Source organism: Lissotriton vulgaris, chromosome 7 (genome assembly GCF_964263255.1).
Source record: "Lissotriton vulgaris chromosome 7, aLisVul1.2, whole genome shotgun sequence".
In the NCBI taxonomy this organism is placed as follows: domain Eukaryota; kingdom Metazoa; phylum Chordata; class Amphibia; order Caudata; family Salamandridae; genus Lissotriton; species Lissotriton vulgaris.
The window spans coordinates 1,654,365,280-1,654,389,181 of record NC_141695.1 but is presented as its reverse complement, the minus strand read 5'-3'; the positions used below and the strand labels follow the sequence as shown (position 1 = coordinate 1,654,389,181).

Sequence of the window (23,902 nt, the reverse complement as noted above, 5' to 3'; positions counted from 1 at the left end):
GTATGTGGATTGAAGCACTATGGCCATTCATATGGGAAATGTTGGTGACATTACGAAGCGACCATAAGCTGCTCACAAAGGTACTCACCACAAGTGAGTTGTTTAATGCATCCCCACGAATAGGTAGGATGTCCATCAAGTTGTCAGATTACAAATATGAGGTGAAGTATGTCCCAGGGGCAGAGAATAAAATTGCCGACTTCCTAAGTAGTTTGCCACTCCCTGAGAAGCCTGAACAATAAGAGATTGAGAAGTATTGTGTGGCTGGTGTTATGGAAAGAATCTAAGGCATTAGGCATTACAAAAGAGGTATGCAATCATAATATGGATTTTTTATTATCGACCTACACTAATATCGAGTTTTGAATATCGTAGGGACAGAATATCGAAGTCAAGAATATCGGTGACCAGAATATCGACCTTAAGGTAAGTAATATCGTTTTTATTATATCGAAGTAAGTAATATCAAAGTAAGTAATATTGTTAGCAAAAATTGCATTGTTAATAATATCAATATTTATATTAGTGTTATGTATTTTAGTATGTATTTTATATGTATGTGTTTAACATTCTTTGTAATGTTTTTTAATTATTTTAAAATATATGTATTAAATGTTCAGTAATTAGTAATTCATTTTTTAAGTAAATTTTGCGTTTTAGTATCAGAGCGGGTTATGTGCTTGTAGGGGAATAGGGTGGGAAGTAATTCAATTATAATTAATTAATATTTTTATTTATTTATATTGATTAGTAATTTATTGTTAATTATTATTAATTGGTAATTAATTTGTGATAATTGATTAATTTATAATAATAATAATTATAATTAATGTATTATCATTTTTTATGTATTGTTATTGTTAACTAATTTATTGTTAATTAAATATTCATTGACAATTAATTTGTATTAATTGATAATTACATTAATAATGTGTTATTTTTTATGTGTAGCAGGTTGTGGGGTTATAGGGGAATAGGGTAAGAAGTAATTTAATTATAATTAATTAATTAATATTTTTATTTCATTTTTAATGATTATTAATTTATTGTTAACTAATTATTATTTGGAAATTATTTTTTATTAACTGATTAATGGATAATTACATTAATTGTGTTATTTTGTATGTGTAGCGGGTTCTGGGTTTATAGGGGAATATGGTGGGAAGTAATTTATTATAATTAAGTACATTTTAATTTTTATTAATTCGTATTGATTATTATGTTATTGTTAATTAATTATTAATTAGTAATTATTTTGTATTAATTGATTATTAAATTAATGGTGTTATTTTTTATGTGGAGCAGGTTGTGGGTTTATATGGGAATAGGGTGGGATGTAATTTATTATAATTAAGTACATTTTAATTTTTATTAATTGATCTTGTTTATTAATTTATTTTTATTCAATTATTAATTGTTATTTAATTTTTATTAATTGATTAATTGATCATTTAATTAATTGTGGTATCTTTTTTGTGTAGCGGGTTGCGCGGTTATAGGGGAATAAGGTGGGAAGTAATTTAATGTTATTCAAGTAAATATTTATTTATTTTATTGGTATTTATTATTAATATTTGTTAATTAATTATTATTTTTTTTAATGTTTTTTTTAATGTATTTAATAAGTATGTTAATTTAACCCCTATGCTAGCCTACATTTTCCACACTGTTACACTCACTCGAGTTGGAATAGTACTTTTAAACCTAACGCTATCCAACACTTTCCCTACTGTTGCACTCACTGGAGTGGGAATAATAATTTTTACCCCTGTGCTATCCAACACTTTCCCCACTGTTGCACTCACTGGAGTGGGAATAGTAATTTTTACCCCTACGCTACCCAACACTTTCCCTACTGTTGCACTCACAGGCGTGGGGTTAGTAATTTTTACCCCTACGCTATCCAAAGCTTTCCCTAATGCTGTACTCACTGGAGTGGGAATAGTAATTTTTACCCTTATGCTATCCAACACATTCCCTAATGTTGCACTAATTGGAGTGGGAATAGTATTTTTTACACCAATGCTATCCAACATTTTCCCTACTGTTGCACTCACTGGAGTGGGAATAGTAATTTTAATCTCTACGCTATCCAACACTTTCCCTACTGTTGCACTCACTGGAGAGGGAATAGTAATTTTTACCCCTATGCTATCCAACACTTTCCCTAATGTTGCACTAATTGGAGTGGGAATAGTATTTTTTACACCAATGCTACCCAACATTTTCATAACTGTTGCACTCACTGGAGTGGGAATAGTAATTTTAATCTCTACTCTATCCAACACTTTCCCTACTGTTGCACTCACTGGAGTGGAAATAGTAATTTTTACCCCTACGCTATCCAACACTTTCCCTACAGTTGCACTCACTGGAGTGGGAATAGTAATTTTAACCCCTACGTTATCCAACATTTTCCCTACTGTTGCACTGCTAGGAGTTGGAATAGTAATTTTATTCCCTCCGCTATCTAATATATTTTGTATTATTTTAGGTAATGTAGTATATAATTAATTTAAAAAATATTTAAAATTATTGTAATATTTTTAATTTGTTATGTATATTTATTTCATTTTTATTTATATTATTGTTTTATGCGTAGATATGTATTTGTAATTCATAAGATATTTTTAAACAATTTATAAGTTATTAAAATAATGATTACAAAATATTATTAAGTAAGTATATATATTTTTTGTATATGTTTAATTTATTTTTACATTATATATTAGTTATATATTTTGAAATATTTTTAACTATGTTTATTTTTATTATATGTATTATTTACTTTATTTTACATTTTGTTTCTAACTTTAAAAAATCCAACATTTTTAACAATGATATTTTTGACAGCGATATTATTTTTTCGATATTTTTGTGCTTACCATAATGTAGATAGGATGTCGATATTCTTGACTTCGATATTTTTGCGTCAATATTTCTCTAGGTCTATTTTCTGACTCTCGATATTCTGTCAGTGATATTACAAAAGAATAATCGGAGGAGGCTTCAAGTAAAGATGTGCTCCTAATGGAAGTACGCAGATGTATAACCGAGGGCTGACCAACTCAGAATGTGGTGGCAAGTAATTTGCATACCTTTTGGGAACTAAAGTATGACTTATCTGTTGAAAATGATGAGGTCCTGCGTAATTGCAGGCTTTTTCCTCCAGTAGTCCTTAAAGAGAGCATACTGAACATTTGTCATATGGGACATCTAGGAATTTCAAAAACCAAAAGCGCTGTCAAAGATCTTCTTCTGGTGCCCTGTTATGGATGCAGCTATTGAGAGGAAAGTGAAGGAATGCACATTATGCACTGAATCAGAAAAAACGTTAACTACTTTCAAGGTTCCATTGTGTCCCATTAAGTGCCCGGATATGCCATGGGAAAAAGTTGGGGTGGATGTGACTGGCCTCAAATATGATGAAAGGGGGTCAAGTATATAGTGATATAGATGGATCATTTCTACAAGTGGCCGGAGACAAGTTTATGGTCTAAGGTGGATTCCAATGTCCTAGTGAGCTATTTGGACAAAATATGTTTTGCTGGAAGGATTGCCAAAAACTTTATTGACGGATAATGGAACCCAATTTATGTCAGAGGTGTTTAAAACATATTTGAAAAGGATTGGGCTAAAGCACAATACTACATCAGTCTGCCATCCAAATGGTAATTGTGCATTGGAGCACTTCAACAGGGTGTTGAAGAACTGTATACAATTGGCTTCAGAGGCAGGATTACAACGGAAAACTGAGGTCCTACAGACACCCCTGATATAACTACTGGTCACAGCCCGTTTGAACTAATGAGGATACAGACTATGGGTGATGAAGGTGCAAGACTAAGAAAAGTGAGTGGTCTCTAGAGTCAGGTAAAGAGAACCTAAACACATCAGAGAAATACACGAAGGAATTTTATAACAGCAAACGTCAATGTAAGCAAGTCATCCTACATACAGGAGATTTGGTAAGGGTCAAAGGCCAGGTATAACGATAAATGGCAATTCTGCTACCCTTCATGAGGAGTGAAAGTGATGTGCTATTGTGATTTATTAAGTGACGGAAAAGTGAAGCATCTCAGTCGCATTACCCCATACCATGAGAAAGCGAAATATGATATTAGAGACTGCCCAAAGTGGATGTTGGATGGGGTGATTGGAGAGGATCAATCAGACAGTAGAAACACATGCAGTGAGGGTGATCAGAGAGGCTGTGGTGTTACGTTGGACACCAATTCTGTACCATCACCAAGGGAAGTTGACATGTGTGCAGCAAGCGAAGGAGAAACAAGGAGAAGGTCTGAGAGGAAAATTGCCAAGCCTTCTAAACTTAGAGATTATGTTTGTTACATGTACCCTAGCTATGTATGGTGTTACAATTGAATATGTCAGAACAGGATTGAATATACACATTGTTATTGGACATATATATGACATGTATTCAAGAATCTGATCATGATAATATTTTTGTGTTTTAAAAAAAAAATTGCATCACCAATATTTTTGATATAGGGGTGATGTGTTATGAGGTAAAGTAATGGAATAGATTAAGAATGTCAATGCTTTGAGACCGTATGGGGGGATTTTACAATGTAGTGAGGTAGGATGGGATGTGGAAGGTGGGATGTTACTGCCATTAGAGGAGCGTACATGGTTGTACTTGTGGCTCCTCACCGTGCTGATGAAAATTGACAATTAATACACTTCGTAGTTACCTGTGGCGTATTTACTACAAACTCTGTGTATTACTTTTGATCTCCCAACTCAAGCACACATGGGTGTGCTAAAATGTGTATTTACAGAAATGTTTAACTGTGAAGTTTTACTATCCCTCTGTCAATATAATTTAACTATTATTGCAGTTTATGTAGCACAAACTCAACCCGAGGGTATTAGATGCGTGCCAGACATTACACAAGGATGCATTATATTGAGGGCATGGGAGATTAAGTAATTTGCCCAGAATTATAGGATGTTTAGCCGACACCAGGACTCAAATCTGGTTACCCAGGTTCAAAGTCGTTAGCTCAGCCATAAAGCTGTATCCTTCCCCATTTCAAGAATTGGAAGAAAACCTGGATTCCTGCATCAATAGCCCACTGAATCAAACAAGGAGATACATGGATCTGCGTACTTATAGAACCCATGGATAAGAGTTCTCCTATATGTGACAATGAGCATAAGAACTACAGCACTATCTCAGGAGTTATTTATTTGAAAGTTTTATATAGCGTGAACAAGGATCACACTAAAGGTGGAACTAGGGAGCGGAGGTTGATTTCAGATCTAAGCTACACCATGCACTATTAATCAACCCCATGGTTATCTCCTTCGACAGTACTGTTTTTCCGAATTAGCTGTTGTAAGTAGCATTTGTGATGCAAACGCTTAAGGCTCTATCGCACTGAGTTGGTCAAGCAGGGAGTCACCAATGTCTAAAATCAGTTTACACTCACCAGGATATAGCCCTGTAGTGTTTTTTTCTTTCTTCAGCTGTTAGCGTTCTTTCGCACAATTACTCTTTCCGCTTGTCACCAAAGAGGATCTGTGTAGTTTGTTGCTGTGAATGAGTCTCCAACAGTGTGCCTCTCTTCTTATTTAGTCATCCACTTACATTCTTATAGCGTGAGGGCCAGAGCTGCCGACTTTGGAACAGGGGAACCAAAGTCTGAATATCCTGTGAATCTGGGCAAATCACTTAATCACCCCAAGCTGGACTGTATATAATCTGCGGTGATGCTTTCCAATGTGACTGAGGTAGCCCAGGACATTTAGGCTTCAGCTGGCTAGCTTCAACAAACATCTGCAAAGCCAATAGGTCTATAGTGGCGGCCAAAGGGTGAGACCTATTGGCTTTGCCAATGCTTGTTGTATAGTGTTATCAGTGCCTAATTTGTGCCCGTGGTGGCTGGTGGTTGAAACTGACCCTTCTTATTGGGGGCTAGGAATTTCTTGGTGGTCCTGTGAACCGTGTCAGTCTTCAGTAAACAATATATTTCCGGGATTGTGACTGTCTCTCTGTGACCCACTGGAGGCCTTCCCAGGACCAGGCATTTTGATTCCAAAGTGTTTTGTGTGCTTCTTGTGATTTGATGAAAGTGATGTTACAGTCAGTGGTGAAGCTATCGATAGTGCGGCAGGCTAAGTTACACCAGGACCCACATGTGTGAAGGGCCGGATTGCTGAAATTTGGGGCCATACGTGTTCTTCCTATGCCACCAGTCACACTATGTTACACACAGAGTCTGTTGTTAGTTTTTGTGCTTTAAAAGTAGCTAGTCAGACAATCGCACACAAACTTGTTGCTGCTTGCAATGGAACACCATAACTGCATTCTCCCTAGGGCTGGCTTTGTGTGTGGCTTGCAGAAATATGGCATCTGCAGATTTTATTGGATTGCACGCACCTGAGTTGCTGAAGCCCTGGGAGTACCGCTTTAGGCTACCTACTTGGTCCACTTCCAAAGAATCAGAGCCAGCCGCTCTCCCAGGCTGCTGTGTTTGGTGCCAACACGGTGACGACTAATGCAGGTCCAGGCTGGCAGCATTGCTCATGCCGCCCCAGCACTGACTCTCCAATGATCCCTGCTCACCACCGACTTTGCAGGCGTGGACGGGGCAAGGAGGGCGATGAATTGACACCCCCAGTAGATACACAGAAGCAGCAGGGGTCCAGGCCACCTGACTGCTGTGACCTGGCCCCACTGATCACATACCGCACCCACAAAACGTATGGACCCTGCCATGGCAGTGCATGAATGCACCCTGAGGACAAGTAACAATGCGAATCTGGCCTAGCTGTGAACCGGGATTGGGCCACAGGGCTTCTAAACTTGTGTGCCTCACCAAATGGAAGTGGATGCTTACAAACTGGGAGCAAAATGGTGGGACTAAAGCTAGGGGAATGGGACCAGGAAGGGTGGCACTTAAGCAGAGCCTATGTCCTGACGGCTAGTAGGTCATCAGACCAGTAACAACTGTGTTGTGTGTCGGTCGGGGCCTGGGCTCAGTAGGTGCTGTGCTAAAGGACTCATACTGTCCCTTTAAGGAGCACTAATTTGTTCCTCATTTCGCCCACATGCCAAGACATATTTTCCAGAATGCACTAAACTGAAACTGTAGTAACGAATTATTGTCTAATACACTGCATGCTGCACAACACTGAGACCATTCTCTTAACGTCTCTGGACGAGCTATGGATGTTTGGGGATGAGAGTCCTCAAGCAGGCTAGCTTTTGGTGGACCTGTCTGTTGTTTTTGATATTGCTGATCACTCGATTTTGGTCAGCACTCTCTTGGCACAGGGTTTGTTAGCCTTGGCCCTCCAGTGATTTAGGCCCTTTTTTTAGCAGTCAATCAGGTGGTCTTGTACCCTCCTTTTTTGTTTATTTTACCTATGTATTTCGGCATGGCACCACTTGGAGTGATAGTCCACTCTTCTGGGCATTAAAGTACTAGCATCGAATGACACTCCACCTGGGAGCCTGCCTAACTACTATTCATGGTTGAGTGGTCAACAATTTTCTGAAAATGAATGGAGAGAAGACAAAGGGTTATTTGCAGTCTGACGGACATGGTATTTGACAAACCACGACTCAGTACCCTGTCTGCCAAACTGACAGTTTGGTAGACCGCGGGTTAAACCTTCATGTTTCCACCAGTGGTGCCCCGCTGACTCTGCCCACAGAAACCTTAGACGGATGCCCCAGCAGGCTTTGGGCCATGGGTTTATGTATCTTGGACCATTCACCCTATTTAGGGCAAACATTATGATGTGTTTTTTATCCTGTTCGGGTCCATCAGGAAAACTCTTGTGATCCCAAACCGAAATATAAAAATCCCCCCTGCCCCCTCAACCCCCCCAGTTTCACACACTGGGAGAAAACTCTCCTCTGCCAGCCAAGTGGAGACCTCTAAATACAATGGGCTGTAGTCCACCAGGGCAGCGGAGTGCACGCCTACGCTCTGCTGGCAAAACGGAGTATAACATGCATCACTCCAAATAACCCTCAAATCTTTGGTGGTGAGGCTTCCTGCTGGGGCCTGGAACCACAGCCTGATCTACCTGCTGAGAAGGTAATGAATGTGTGCATCATTGGTTAATCTAACGTCTCTTTTGAATTGTCTGTGGTGTCTGAGGGATGCCTGCTGTTGAGAGTACTGCAAAACAGGACTAAAATGGCTCTATTTCCTTCCTTGCATGTATGTGTAATGTTCTGCCTAAATAAGCCTGTTGAGAACAATCCAAAGTCACAAAAGGTAACCTGCTTAAGACAGACAGCTCGCTATTATGTACTTAAGAAAGGAGTTAAAGGAAAACCAGTTAATACTTTATCAGTCCTTCCATACGATGAAAGGTCAGGTGGATGAGATTATAGGTGGTGACGTCCTCTAACCATCCACTTCTGCAGCAGTTTTGTAGAGGGGCTCGAAGCAGCTAGCCTGTATGGTGACCCATTGGGGCTCCTCGACTCAAGCGCAGTCACAGACTGCTGTGCGACAGGTGTGATATCACAGGACTCCATGGGTAACCATGGGATGCATGAGGCATATTTACGATAAGGAATGTAAGCCTAAGGTTTCACAGAGAAGAACTGGGACACACAGGGTTTAAAGCACAAGGAAACATCAGGTGAGAATTCAGGGCTTCAGCAAGGCAAGGCCTTTCAGATGCAGCCCCAGGTGAAGAGCAAGAAATGAAATATGAGGTCAATCCACCTCAGGATAGTAGGCGCTTCATCTGCGGCCTGGTAGACTAGTTAGAAAGAAGAGCAGAAAGAAGAGCCGCTAGGTCACCACTCCAACCACTGCAAGATAGAGCAAAGCATTGGACTCCAGAAAGCACCAGGACGGAACCATTGGTAGGCTAGACAAACATCAAAGAAACTGTCTGGGAAACTTACAATGTAGTTCTAGCGCCCACAGAGTGGACACCTTGAGTCAGAGGCCCTCTCAACCTCTAGAGAACCACTTTCACTAACCCAGAAAGAGCGCCTTAAATAGGCACTTACTGGATATGCACTTTTCTCATTTGAAAGGAAAGGTGCACGCACTTCTCAGCAGGGATTCAGTACTTTTAGTAGGAGTACTACCATTTCTCAATAGGAAACAGGTACTCTGGGATAGCGAGTATTGGCATTTCTATATGTCCATTTCAAATACTGTTCCAGGCATGGCCAGCGGTGCCAGAACACATCTCCAACAAGGAAGAGCTTGGCTTCAGACGTCGCAATGACAGTCGCGCAAAAGAAGTTCATGAGGTAAGTCCTTCAACAGAGTATGAAAGAGTGAATGAAAGCTGTGCGAATGCTTAGTAGAAATATGGAAATTCCATCAATGATTAACAAGATTCGGGGGCCATGCACAAAGTATCTTACCCTGCTGCTATTTTGATGCACTTTTACTTTTAGTAACATCTGTTAGATTGAATATTTCCTCGCAGTGGGTAAAAAGTTGCTTGTTGTCACAGAAGATTAGATTTCGCGACCTGACTTCTCAGCTTGACCACTGTAGATGTCCCTGGGAAAATCTTTCCATTAACCTTATACACCAAAATGGGACAGCTGAGATGCAGAACGTTTTAGAGATATGGAACACCGCCTACACAGGACTATATATGTTCAGAAAAAATCTTGGACCATGTGGAAATGTTACTGCTTAAACTACGACAACTGACGAAGGAGCTACTAGACAGCAAAAACTGGTTTGAAGACATAAGCAGATTCAAATAGACGTTTCTCAACAGTACAGTGCATGTACAAAAACCCACGTTCCATCAACTAGATCTAAAAGAAACGATTCTTAAATTAGCAACTATAAGTTCTACAGAGGCTACATAAAAAACAGGGATTGTTCATGATTGATTCGTAAAATGTATCTGAATCAGCGACCTGCGCAAATCGGGACAGCCTCGTGGCTTTCCCAAGGGAGTTACTGCACATGTGTAATGTTCACTTACGGCTGCACGTGCTCTGACAGGTTCTTCGATGCTGATTGGACACGTAAGTTGCGTAATCGCTGGACTGCCGGCGTCGGCTCTTCCGGGCCCTGCCTCACACGTTGAAGCCGGGTGACCTGGCTCCGCTGGTGGTCCTTCCGTATATTTATCTGAAATAGGAATTGTTTGCGGAGATTAAAGATGTTAATATTCAGGACAATAATGAGCTCTAAAAACATTTATTTTTTAAATCCCGTTCTGGTTTCCCCGAGACTTGCTCGTATCATGAAACCTTTGGCATCTCTTTTTGTGGATCGTGTAACCAAGTACGCAACACATTTCCTGATATAATGGAGCTGGGCTATGAGAAAAATCCAGGGAAGATATGTGCTTATTTGTCTTCAAAAAGTTCTCATTAAGCCCATCCCCTTTGGCTACGTCATACATACAGATATTGCTAGCGGGAAGAAGTTATTAAGGGAATTAGGGTAATTATTGTTTCATTCCTCGCCCATGAGGTTAATCCTCTACTGTTATTGGACGATAGTCAACGGATGGGACTGCAGTATTCGGGTATTTTTATGGCGTCCACGGTGGGCTTTCTGACCCTTCTTCAGACCTCTGGAACATATTTTTCTGAAAAAACAGAACTAGCAGCTTATTCCAGTGGTGAATATACAGATAACGGGAACAATGGAAGTCTGTGGTAGCTGAAACCATCACGGTGGCATGCCTCATATCTAGGAATGCTTCAGAGATCAGAAAAAAGGTGCTTTATAGTGGGCTGGGGTGGGGTGCTCTGATGGGAGGGTGCTGACAGTTCCCGGGCATCCTCGGTCGTAGAGAATGTGTAACCTTCTGGCTGGCTGACATAGTTGTTACATTCTGGAAAATATCTTGCCACATACCCGAGGCCTTATCTTATCCTTGATGTTACATAAAGTTAATCAAATAGGCTGGTTGAGTCCCAATCCCAGTTCCAGAGGGTGGGCCAGGCCCATCCAAGATAGCCCCATGGCCCTCCTACGGCCCATTTACCATTAGAAAATCAGTTGTTGTTCTTTTTCTTAAGGATTTACCAGGGCTGAAAGTTTCACATACTTAAAGTGTCTGGGACAGGCATGCAGTCAGTCGGAATGGTTTTCGAGCATGTGTGAACAGCAAGGGTACATGGTGACACTCTCTCTACGTCTAAAGTGACTGATCCAAGCTCCCATCACAGTTCTTAAGAAACACTAAACCATCATAGTACTTAAGAAACACCATACGGCAGAAACAAACTCCTAGGATTCAGCCATCCCAAGAAGAGTAATATGGGTAGTGGTGGTGGGTGGGTGGGTGTAGGTTTGTTTCATTTTCTTCCTGCTGTGATGCTATGCTTAACCTGCAGTGCTTCAGGTCGCAAGAAAACACTGACAGTGTCACACGTTTTGATTTATCTGAAGCGAAAACTCTTTAGCCAAGTTTCAATGAACAGCACTGGGGGCTCTTTTGTGGCAATACTAGCTTCCACTGTGCAACACGTGCAGCGGCTGTTCTGCCTACTCCCAATACCCTGAGTCTGCTAATACAATGAATGAAGTTGTCACAGACACTTCACTTTAGAGTGCCTGTCAGTGACTGTGCATTTATTCTCTCCCAAAAAATTCTCTCTTTTGGTTGTATGAGTAGCTAGAAATAGATTATAGTGCTTCTGTAACAGGTACTAAATTGATAAAATAATATGGTGAGCTAATGCGCTTGCTACTGAGATGCTCCTAATCTGCAGTGTCACTCGTTCAAATCTTGCTACTTATACTTAGCCTTTCATTTCTGATACCAGAGTGGGACAGGAAGCATTGTAAATCATTGTATGTCCTGCCATTGATATAAAAGTTCTGAGCTGCCAATTGCAACTGATCTGGAAAAACACACTTACTTGAGCTTCAAATATCTGTGATGTTATGAGGCATTCTGAAAAGTAAAATGCATAGTTCACACTACTACATTTAATAAACTATTGAGCAAATGGTAGCTGTGGACGTGGCATGGTTTTTCATCAGAAGTCCTGAAAAACACATACCCATGGATTTCACAAATATAGTGCCTAATGGTAGTGAACATGATCAAACATCGTAGAATCTGGACAAGAAGAAAGGTGAAGGGGCACAGAGATGAGGAATGTAGAGCAATTACAGAAGAGAGAGGAAGAAAAGAAAAGGTGAAAGAAAGAAAACGAAAATGAAATTAAGACAAAATAAATGGTAAGGAAAGTGGTGGATGAAATAATAGTGAAGGAGCGAGTAGAAGGAAAACAGAGAAATATGATAAAGTGTTGGTTCGATAGGAGTAGGAGGGTCATGGGTCTCATAAAGTAGAAAAGGCGATAAATATGTCGTGAGTGGTGGATGAAAGAGGACTCTGAGGAAGTAGGGTGATGGAGCAGGATGGTGCAGGAGAATGATGAGCAAAGTGTTTAATGGGATCAGGGCAACTCGTAGGCATGTACTGAGAGGGGGCAATGAGAGATGAGTCGAGGGAGAGGAGCAGGAAGAAGGCAAATGATTCAGCTGGTGAAGGTTGAGTATGATGAGAAAGGAAAGGGGTTAGTGCATTGATTGAAATGGGGGGATCGGCAGGGCACGGCGTGCCCCTACTTCTTTAATTTCATAAATTCTGTTCCCCTACTTTCTTATTTTAAACATGCGTCCCAGAACGGCAGAAATCGCCAAGGTTTATACATAGGGACAGGTGGGTGGGCAGAGAAGGAAAAGGACTCTAACTTTTCCTTCCTGCACAGAGAAGACAAGGACACAGCCGCGGTCGGTAGTAGGAGTAGATGCTGGGCGGTGACGTGGGATGGGGGAGGGGCAGGGTGTGGGCGAGTAAACTATGGATTACGGAGGTTTACAGGTAAGTAAACATATAAATAAATAAAACAAATTTCGTTGCGTGCACTGCATCGCATTTGAGGATGCAGTGCGCCCAACGAAATTCGTTTTATCTATTTATATGTTTACTTACCTGTAAACCTTTGTAATCCATAGTTTACTACCCCCCACCCTGCCCCTCATCCTCCGCCTCCCCACGTCACCGCCCGGCAGCTACTCCTACTACCGACCGGGGCTGCAAGGACAGTGTCCATTTCTCCTGCCCTGCCGCTGTCAGCTGCCCCCCCTCTCTCCACCTCTTATTCCCTCTCTTCCTGTCTAGCGCCTCCTCACTTACTGTTTCTTGAAACTTGACTTCAAGAAACGGGTACTACTGTCTCTTTCCTCACCTTTCATTTATTTGTTCCTATGTGAAATGGATTGAAAAAAGAAAAAATACTTTTGCTGGAAACGTCTTTTTCTGTCATTTTTCAATTTCAAAGTGTAGCCTCGGGATGGAGAGAAATAAAACATTCAACATATGAAAAAAAAAAACTAACTAAAGCAAGACAGAGTGGTCGAAAAGTGGCAAATTTAATTTTTATTCACACCCAAACACATTAGCGACACTTTACAGAGATTGCCAATGAAACGCTACTTTTATTTTCCCCTCTCTCTTTGAACAATATTGTTTTCCCTGGGTGGGAAAGTGCACCATTCCTGGAGGTACAGAAATAGCTGCTTGATGGGTTGAATTAGAAAACAAAATGTGTACAGTGGCTGTGTGTTCACAAATATGGTATTTTTAGACCATACTGCTCATACTGTAAGGATATAAGCAATGGGCATTGAAACGGGTCCCTTCTGGGACCTGTTGTCATGTCCTTAACTTTTCAGGCAAAAGCACTCACTGATTTCTGAACAGTGGGTAAGAACGTGTTAAGGTAGCGATGTTATTCCTGCTTACATTTCACATGCTTTGCATAAACTTGCATTCCCTATGAGTGTTTGCTTTATCTAGGATGTTGTTAATGTTCTTTAAGGCAGGATATTGCTCTTGTCTAGTGTGTAATTTGAATTGAGTCACATCCAAGTGTTTATAGCGGGACACAATTGGGTTGTAGTTGAAGGCAGTTCAAGTTTCTCTCAGTGGGGCAGTATGGTGTTCAGTGGGGGAGAGGATGTGGCACTATGTCCAGAGCTGATGAATTTGGAACTGGGGAACCAGCTTCAGCCTTCAGGACCAGTCCACCAGACCACTCCCCCTGAGGGAGCACATTCCCATGCTAGACCTTAGAAGGGCCCGCAAGATCTTAAAAGCCCTGGAGTCTTAGCACCAGCAGGTGGACCCCAGCAGTAGCAAGTGTGGGTTAACCTTGAAGGCCTGTCCTCCACAATTCATTCTGAAGTTCACCTCCAGTCTTGCAGGCAGGCCTATGAAGCAGCACACTCTAGAATGACAGTGACTCTGTCACTGAGGTCACAGGACCCTTGAGCAGAGTGGCTCTAGGGCAGTGAGACCGCACCGGGGGCTTATTTCAGGTGGCGGCGTCACGTTGGAAAGTATAATATGGTTTTAAAAGTACTTGCTTCCTTCCTGGCCTCCAACAATTTTCGGCAACATAAAAAAATTTCATGATAACTCCAGTGATTAATGTTCTTAGTAGAGAGAGATTGTGTTTTGTCTAGTGGTAGTTTTGACTCATGGAAAGGAAGCACAGAGCCTGCTGCTAAGAACATGTTAATGCAGATCACAAAGTGAACATAATCTAAATAGGTCTGTGGGTTACTGCTTTTGTCAGAGAGATCCTGTTGTTACTTGGAGTTAATAAGTTAAAATCCTAACATAGAACAGTGAGCTATTAACTGTTATCTAAGAGCTGCATGCAAACTGCAAGGTATAAATTAGAGCATTATCTTTTTTTCCCTAATGTTGCAAAAAAGGGTTCATTTGGATAGAAATCAATTCTGATTATTAAAGAGAACCCCCAACATGGTATTACATTTTAAATTCTGAGTTTGTGCTTTTCCAGACCAATCAGAATTAAACTAGGCTTCCTACTAGTATGGTTGTCATGTGACTCCTACACCTTGTAGTCCTTTGTCTTATGTAACATTTCCTATACTATGATTTACACAAGCATGATTCATTGTCGCTGTGTAATATGTGTGATGCAAAGTGCTCTGACAACCTTCACTGGTATTAGTGGCGCTGTAAATTCTCTGATACTTTATTGTTTTGACATTTTTACACATGCTAACAGTCTCTGCAAAGATTTTTCCTTATTAGTACCACTGGAACATACAACTGCAGCTGTGAGAAAGGTGATCAGTCAACCTTTACAAAGAGCCATCCACTTCACAGCAGCACAAGCCATATTTTCAGTAACCTTTGATCTGTTTGAGCTACAAAGAATTTATTACTTAAAACCGTCAGATTATGCAGCAGATGATGTATTATGTGGCAAATATGGTAGAGCCATAATTATGGGGAAAGCATTTGCAAACTAGGATATTTTGCCATTCATGTTTGACCTGCTCTTGTTGAAAAAGGGAGTAGAAGTGCTGATGACAGAAACTCCATGGCTCAGAGACAAATGGCTTGTGATTCCACTTTTAAGCGTATTTGAGACATTCTGTGATTGGAAACGTATCCCCCTTTGTGAATGTATTTTAATGTCGATAATTCATATTAAAACTTAAATAAACATGTGTATCCATTGGTTGAATTTCATAATGTAAAAAGCTGTAACCGGTTAGTGAAATGGGAAACAAATACTGAAAATTGGGATGTTTTGCTCTTTCTGCCACACCTCTGACCCTGCCCACTGGCCCAATCCTCAGGTTATTGCAGCCCTCTGATTCTCCACCCACAGTTGCCCTACTTCCCCCCCCCCCCCACACCCCCACTTCGACCACTGGGTCAGTGAGAAGGGTAATAAGAAAATGATTATTTGTGGCGGAGGTACCAGAGGAGGGTGAACAGACTGGAGAAGATTGGTAGAGCAAACAGGACAGGCGGAAAGAGTGATGCAGTAAAGAAAGAGGGTGATAGGACTAGGAGAGACTAGTGGGAAAGAGAATGAGAACATGAAAGAGACATGAACATATCAATCACAATTCAGGAGATACATTTCACATTTAAAGAACTCACATTATTTGTAGTTTTCCTCTTTGTTCTTTTTAAAAACATTTTGCTGAAGACACTATCCGACATTCTTTACGAAAATAGCCAACAAATAACCAGTTGTCAAATTCAGGAGCTGTTCTCTTGTCACAGTGGGCAGCTATGGTAAGAACAAGGCCCACATTTCATAATTGGTTGATTCTACTCAAGCTGACAACTTTGATCGCTCTTCCAGTTGTTATTACACTTGTTCAGAGTAAATGTACAGCAATAGGCCCAGCTCATTACTACCTCTTTAAAACACACATGGCTATACCAGAAGGAGAACCGGCAGATAGTCCTTCCAGCGCCTCAAGACCCTCACAGGAGGACCTGGTGCTGCAGTTGTTCAAATGTTGACTTCTGCCAAGGAAAACATGCCCAGCACAGTAACAGTGCAAGGTCCGATTACACATACCTGTGCACCCACATAAGTACATGCACACACACACTTGTACAGAAGCAATTTCAGCTTCCTTTACATACACAGACTCGTTACCCTATATGTAGCAGATGTAAATATGGTTCTGACAGAAAATGTTGAGGTGGAGAGAGAGGAGGGTGAGGTGTAGAGAGGAGAAGGTTACGCTGAGAGAGTAGAGGGTGATGGATATGAGCGTTAGAGGGAAAGGGGGGAGAATGAGGCAGAGGCAGGGAGGATAGCGGAGAAGAGAGGGAAGAAGCTGAAGTGAAGAGCAGAGTGGGTCAGAAAGACAAAGGATGGTGGGGCAGCGAGTTAGAGAAGGGGAAATCTGTTCAAGAAGGATGAGGCAGAGAGTGAAGGGTGAGGTGGGGACAGAAGGTTCAGATAGGGAGAAAGGAGGCTGATGCACAGTCAGAAGATGCGAGGTCGAAAGAGAATTGAAGGTGAGGTGGAAAGAGTAGGGTAAGGTGGAAAAAGGATGAGGTGGAGAGATATGATGATGTGAGAGGAAGCAGAGGATGAGGTGTGCAGGAGTGCAGGGTGAAGCAGAGAGTGCGGAGTGTGAGGCAGAGAGAGAAAGGAGGGTCGAGAGACCAGAAGAGATAAAGTAAATAGGTACAAACCCCCAGAAATTCAGAGTAAAACTAATAGGCATGACACAAATAGTAGGTAGAGTATGCTTTTTATCCTCCTACAGGACCATCCTGCATGTTCAGAGCCAGCTCCCAGACACCTGGTAGATGATAGGCAACCCTATACATGTTAATGGCCCACCCATGATGCTTCATGGCCCTCCCAGATTCAGATTCATGGCCCTCCCAGATTCTGAATTCCTTACCGTTGCTACGACACCCATTCAAACAGAGTTCCCGCTCAAGTGGACTACTGAACTGGTTCGCTACTTGGGCTTCCAGATCCACACAGATCTGGAGGTAGTGATATGCAAGAACTGTGGGAGGGCTATACAGCGTCACACTGAGGCGGTGGATCAATGGATTCGCCTCCCACTTTCTCTTTGCGGTCGTATAGCTGTCATGAAAATGGTAGAAAGCGTTGGACGCCAGAGGGGTAGAATTTACTATTGCCATTCCAGTCTCTGCAACAGTAGGGAAAGCATTGGACTCTGTAGGGGTCAAATTTACTATTCCCTCTCCAGTCTCTGTAACAATAGGGAACAGTTGGACTCCGGAGGGGTCAAATCTACTATTGCCACTCCAGTCTGTGCAACAGTAGGGAAAATGTTGGTCTTCGGAGGGGTCAAATTTACTGTTCCTACTCCAGTCTGCAACAGTAGAAAAAGTAGTTCACTTCAAACACATAACATATTATAATAACTATTAATTGACCCAAAATATAAAACCCTTAATATAAAAATTATATTGGCAGCCAACTCCCCTCGCGAAACATTTCACATTGCGAACAAACTTTTGAAAACCCCCACTCCCCCTAATACTCTCGAAGCAACGGACCGCCGTTGCAAGGAACTCGCTGAGTATTTTTATAACAAGTTTCAAACAATCTGCTGCTCTTTCACCTCGACGGACTGTCACACTAGTCCCTACCCCGAGGATTTTAACTGTTGGAGCAGGGAACAACCGCTTAAAGCTTTCCCCTCAATGAATGATGATAGATTCCTCTGCACTTGTAAAAAGTGGGACACCTAGAGACTCCGAACCACCCAAAATCTTGAAATTAGTTGCTTAATCAGTTAGTCCTATTATTTTGGACCTGATCAATTCCTCACTGTCTGTCGGTGTGGTCTCTCCTTTATGGAAAAAAACTATGGAGAAACCTCTATTGAAAAACCATAGCCTGGACCCGGACTGCCTTGGCAATTACCGGCCCATTTAGCTCCTTCCAGGGATCAGAAAAATCAGGGAGAAGCATGTCAACTCGGTTCTCTCTATACACCTAGAATCTTTTAACCTTCTCCATTCCTCTCAAACGGGCTTTCGCACACGTCAAGGAACAGAAACGGCCCTACTGGCAGTCTTCGAAGACTCCAGGAAAATCTTCAATGCAGGAGGCTCTTTGGCTGTGATTCTTTTAGACCTCAGTGCAGTATTCGATATGGTTAGCCACCATATCTTGGTCGAATGACTCAGAAGCCTGGGTGTGTCGGTAGTCGCTCCAACCTGGCTGCAATCGTTCCTGGAGGAGAGATCCTTTCAAGTCTTTGAGGGTGAGGCCCTCTCAGACCCTCTGCCCCTACATTGTGGGGTCCCGCAGCGGTCGTCTCTGAGCCCGACTCTCTTTAATGCTTACATGGCCCCTATTGCCAATATTGTTCTTCCTTTTGGGGTGCATATTGTCACATATGCCGACGACACCCAATTGGTCGTCGCCAGTGGCGGTGCGTCCATTGGGGGCGTTGGGGCGTTGCCCCACTAGCCATGGACTACCGCACTGGCAGTGGCAATGAAGAATGACTTTTAAAAAATAAATGTGTGATTGAAAGAAATTTAATCTGACCCGAGCGCACTGCGCGCTACCTGTCCCAGGAAAAGCCCGACCGAATCGGGCATCTATAATGAAGTGGGCGGTGGGGGGCGGGGCTGCGGCAGAGTGGCAGGCAGGCAGCGCACACAGACAGGCAGCGGGGTGCTGACTGCGCTTGCTAAATCCCGGAGTACTACATTTTTTGACTGGCTCGCGCATGCTTATAAGTGTAGACCTTCCCTCCCCCCTCCCCCCTAGCACTCCGATACATAGACAGGGACCCGGGTCCCCGGTCACATCTAGGGCAGATAGGGGCCTGCTCGTGGGCCAATCCTGGCGCAGTGGCACTGTTCACGCTGCGCCAGGATTGGCTGCTGCAGCAGGATGGTGCCGTGATTGGGTGTTGGCTGCTCGCACAGTAATGGCCAATCACATATGGCTATATCCAGCCATGTAGTCGGTGATTGGCCATTTCCCTACGCTCTTGGACAGTCAGGACGTCACAGCACGCACGTAGCACACCAGTGCTGCCAGTGCCACCGTCAACACCAAGAGACTGAGTAGTAAGTGTGAAACTGAAAGTAGAACGAACTTTCTAGAAGTATAGTGAAGTCGAGGTCCGAGCCGAGATTGAGTTCTAGTGTGTGGGAGAGTAGAGAGAGAGTCAGTCTTAAGGTAGAACATTGATGTTCTTAACACCCCTCATGAATCTGATCCCAACAAGGCAGACTCGAGTCGACATCATTCTGAGGTGGGAAAACTGCGCAGCATGAATTGCCCGGCAGTGACTATCATCTGTTATGTATAGCAGCACTTAGAAACAGCAGAAGCACAATATTTAGCACTATATAAAAAGGTTTTCTCTTAGGTTATTCAGTAAGCATTATATAACACTGCAAGAGTTCAGTTTGGCGTTTCATGTTCGAGGTTTGAGTCTATTTATAAAACTATCATAATTTTACTGATGGTGCCGTTGAGACAACGCAATATTGTATGTTAAAAATAATGGATGATGTTATAAAGATGGTATGGCTTTGGCGGAACTTAACGGTGAACATACTACTTTAATTGGTGCATTTCCTGTCATTTGTTGATTTGTGTTCTGTGTACTATTAACCTCCCATCAACGTTAATTTATAATCTCAAATGTTTTCCTACGAATTCCTCTATATTACTTTTAAAAACTACACTTTCAGTGTCTTAGTTATAGCTACAATGTAAAGTCTAAAACTCGCTGGCAATCCCTAGTTATGGTAAGCTGACCACAACATAATTCATGCCCCGGCGCTGCTCATGAACTCACAGACACAGTATTGATGATATCTCAATGGCATCGTGCTTGGGTTGGAAGCCACAGTCTGGGATTTAGCCATTTGGACTCTCAAATGGACATCACTGACGTTCGTTAATGGATTGAGATCCAAATGCTGGCTCTCGACTAGGCGCTTTGCCAAGCCTACATACCCAGAGTGCTCACAGTGCACAGCTGTTAGCTAGAACCACCAGTCACAGTGCGCGTGACACTGGTGCCTACTCATCTTCTCCGACCTCGTTGTGACCAGTGTTTGAATCGTGTTGTATGTGCAGCCTAGGACCGCCTGCTTGGACCTGCTTTGTTTGCTGGACTGACATACAAGTTACTGCGTAAGTGTTGACCAATCCGACACTGCTGTAATAATATACTAGTTTTTTGTAAATCGATTTTGGCCACTACAGGTGTGGCAGGGTATACTCAGACATGAGTCCCTTTCTCACTGCTCCATCAGGATTCAAGCAAGCCGGGCCGAAGAGGCTGAAATGCCAGAAACCGGTCCCCGGTAGCTTGTCTCCTTTCTGGTAAAGAATTGGCTTGGTAGTTTAGTCTGCCCTGTTCCCATGATGCACTGGGCCAGGGACAGACTGATTTGCATATAGCCAGGTTCTGAGCTGGGATGGGGCAGTGAGATAAATAACGGTGATGGATCAAGCCCTGATCTTTGGACTGGGTAAGAGTGGTCTGCTCAATTCAGACACTCTGTTCATCACCACCCCCTTTTGTAAATCGATTTTGGCCACTACAGGTGTGGCAGGGTATACTCAGACATGAGTCCCTTTCTCACTGCTCCATCAGGATTCAAGCAAGCCGGGCCGAAGAGGCTGAAATGCCAGAAACCGGTCCCCGGTAGCTTGTCTCCTTTCTGGTAAAGAATTGGCTTGGTAGTTTAGTCTGCCCTGTTCCCATGATGCACTGGGCCAGGGACAGACTGATTTGCATATAGCCAGGTTCTGAGCTGGGATGGGGCAGTGAGATAAATAACGGTGATGGATCAAGCCCTGATCTTTGGACTGGGTAAGAGTGGTCTGCTCAATTCAGACACTCTGTTCATCACCACCCCCTTTTGTAAATCGATTTTGGCCACTACAGGTGTGGCAGGGTATACTCAGACATGAGTCCCTTTCTCACTGCTCCATCAGGATTCAAGCAAGCCGGGCCGAAGAGGCTGAAATGCCAGAAACCGGTCCCCGGTAGCTTGTCTCCTTTCTGGTAAAGAATTGGCTTGGTAGTTTAGTCTGCCCTGTTCCCATGATGCACTGGGCCAGGGACAGACTGATTTGCATATAGCCAGGTTCTGAGCTGGGATGGGGCAGTGAGATAAATAACGGTGATGGATCAAGCCCTGATCTTTGGACTGGGTAAGAGTGGTCTGCTCAATTCAGACACTCTGTTCATCACCACCCCCTTTTGTAAATCGATTTTGGCCACTACAGGTGTGGCAGGGTATACTCAGACATGAGTCCCTTTCTCACTGCTCCATCAGGATTCAAGCAAGCCGGGCCGAAGAGGCTGAAATGCCAGAAACCGGTCCCCGGTAGCTTGTCTCCTTTCTGGTAAAGAATTGGCTTGGTAGTTTAGTCTGCCCTGTTCCCATGATGCACTGGGCCAGGGACAGACTGATTTGCATATAGCCAGGTTCTGAGCTGGGATGGGGCAGTGAGATAAATAACGGTGATGGATCAAGCCCTGATCTTTGGACTGGGTAAGAGTGGTCTGCTCAATTCAGACACTCTGTTCATCACCACCCCCTTTTGTAAATCGATTTTGGCCACTACAGGTGTGGCAGGGTATACTCAGACATGAGTCCCTTTCTCACTGCTCCATCAGGATTCAAGCAAGCCGGGCCGAAGAGGCTGAAATGCCAGAAACCGGTCCCCGGTAGCTTGTCTCCTTTCTGGTAAAGAATTGGCTTGGTAGTTTAGTCTGCCCTGTTCCCATGATGCACTGGGCCAGGGACAGACTGATTTGCATATAGCCAGGTTCTGAGCTGGGATGGGGCAGTGAGATAAATAACGGTGATGGATCAAGCCCTGATCTTTGGACTGGGTAAGAGTGGTCTGCTCAATTCAGACACTCTGTTCATCACCACCCCCTTTTGTAAATCGATTTTGGCCACTACAGGTGTGGCAGGGTATACTCAGACATGAGTCCCTTTCTCACTGCTCCATCAGGATTCAAGCAAGCCGGGCCGAAGAGGCTGAAATGCCAGAAACCGGTCCCCGGTAGCTTGTCTCCTTTCTGGTAAAGAATTGGCTTGGTAGTTTAGTCTGCCCTGTTCCCATGATGCACTGGGCCAGGGACAGACTGATTTGCATATAGCCAGGTTCTGAGCTGGGATGGGGCAGTGAGATAAATAACGGTGATGGATCAAGCCCTGATCTTTGGACTGGGTAAGAGTGGTCTGCTCAATTCAGACACTCTGTTCATCACCACCCCCTTTTGTAAATCGTAATAATATACTAGTGCAGCATTGGCATTGCGCGCCCCCCTTCAAAGTGAATTATTTCCACCCACTGTGAATGTGTTGAACGTCACGTCAGCATTGCAATTTCCTATGCTCTGAGTCTGTCTGTGCTGTCTCGCACGCACTCACCCTCATCATTGATGAGAGCGTCACTTTATTATCATCTTGCATTTGCAAATTAATGTAAGTAACCGTTCTTATGTATTTTTTTATATATTACTTGTTGTATTTCATATCAGGATGCCGAGCTCAGAGGCTATTATACTGTACACACACAGCTAACACTGTCTTCGCGTGGAGTATGTCGTATTTCCTGTTTTGGGCCATCTGACCTTTGGCTGTGTGGGCTGGATAGAGCAGGGCTACTCCGACCTGACGGCTCCTCGCTTACGGCAGACCCAATATATTCTGGGCGATTTATTTTCAGGTTATTGCCTTTGAAAAGCATCCAGAGCTCGGACAGCCCCTGAAAGGCTGGTCGGGCTGGGAAAGCGCCATTTCCAACATGGCTGTGACAGTGGGAAATTTTGGGGTCAGTGCTTGCAGTGATTATTGTAAAGGGCACATGGGGGCGAAGGATGGATTAGTGCTGCACTAAGGCCAAGAAATAACCTGTTCTGTAAACTGCCACTGCTTCCTCAACAATACCTGTTTTCGCCACTTTTTCATTTACATCCAATATTGACACTAGTCCTCCTTACAGTAAATGCGAAGTTTTGTAGTGGTGAAAAGTCAACTCATGTCAGTAGACCATCATGTGTGTCGGGGACTCCTCAGGCTGTGGTTATAATGCTGCGCCAGGGTTCCCTCGGGAAGGGTTTGTAACATTCCTAAGCCAGTGCTCCCGCAGGACATTTTTTATAATACTCCCATGCCAGGTCTCCATCAGGACACCTTCAAAACATTCCCACGCCAAGGCACCCTCGAGAGGGGTTTGCAATATTCCCATGCCTGGGTCCCCGAGGATATGTTTATAATATTCCCATGCCAGAGCTCCCTCAAGAAGGGTTTATAACATTCCCATGCCAGGGCTCCCTCGGTATACGTTCATAACCTTCCTGTGCGCAGACAGGCTGACGTGGTGCTTCTGTTGGGTTTCATGACTTCCATGTATGTGACTCGCTGCTTCCTTTGTAAAGCTCTCTAACGCTTTCGTGCAGTGCAGGCGCTTTATAAAATTGCATCAATAATAGAGAACATGTACAATAAAAGCACGCCATTCGTATCGCCACGGGAGACAGCAGCTACTCATCCCTAACTTGCTCTTTGATCCCCTGCCCGGCCCTTGGCATTCCTGGGCTGTCGTTTT

General features: G+C 43.1%; 1 protein-coding gene across 1 annotated transcript in view; it reads right to left on the bottom strand.

The window, feature by feature from the left end:
- Window positions 1-23,902, bottom strand: part of ZNF831 (zinc finger protein 831) — a 530,261-nt gene that overhangs the window by 64,920 nt on the left and 441,439 nt on the right. Inside the window, exon 6 of the mRNA XM_086932647.1 lies at window positions 9,958-10,106. Coding sequence (XP_086788773.1) covers window positions 9,958-10,106 — 149 coding nt within the window. The remainder of the gene's footprint in view (window positions 1-9,957; window positions 10,107-23,902) is intronic.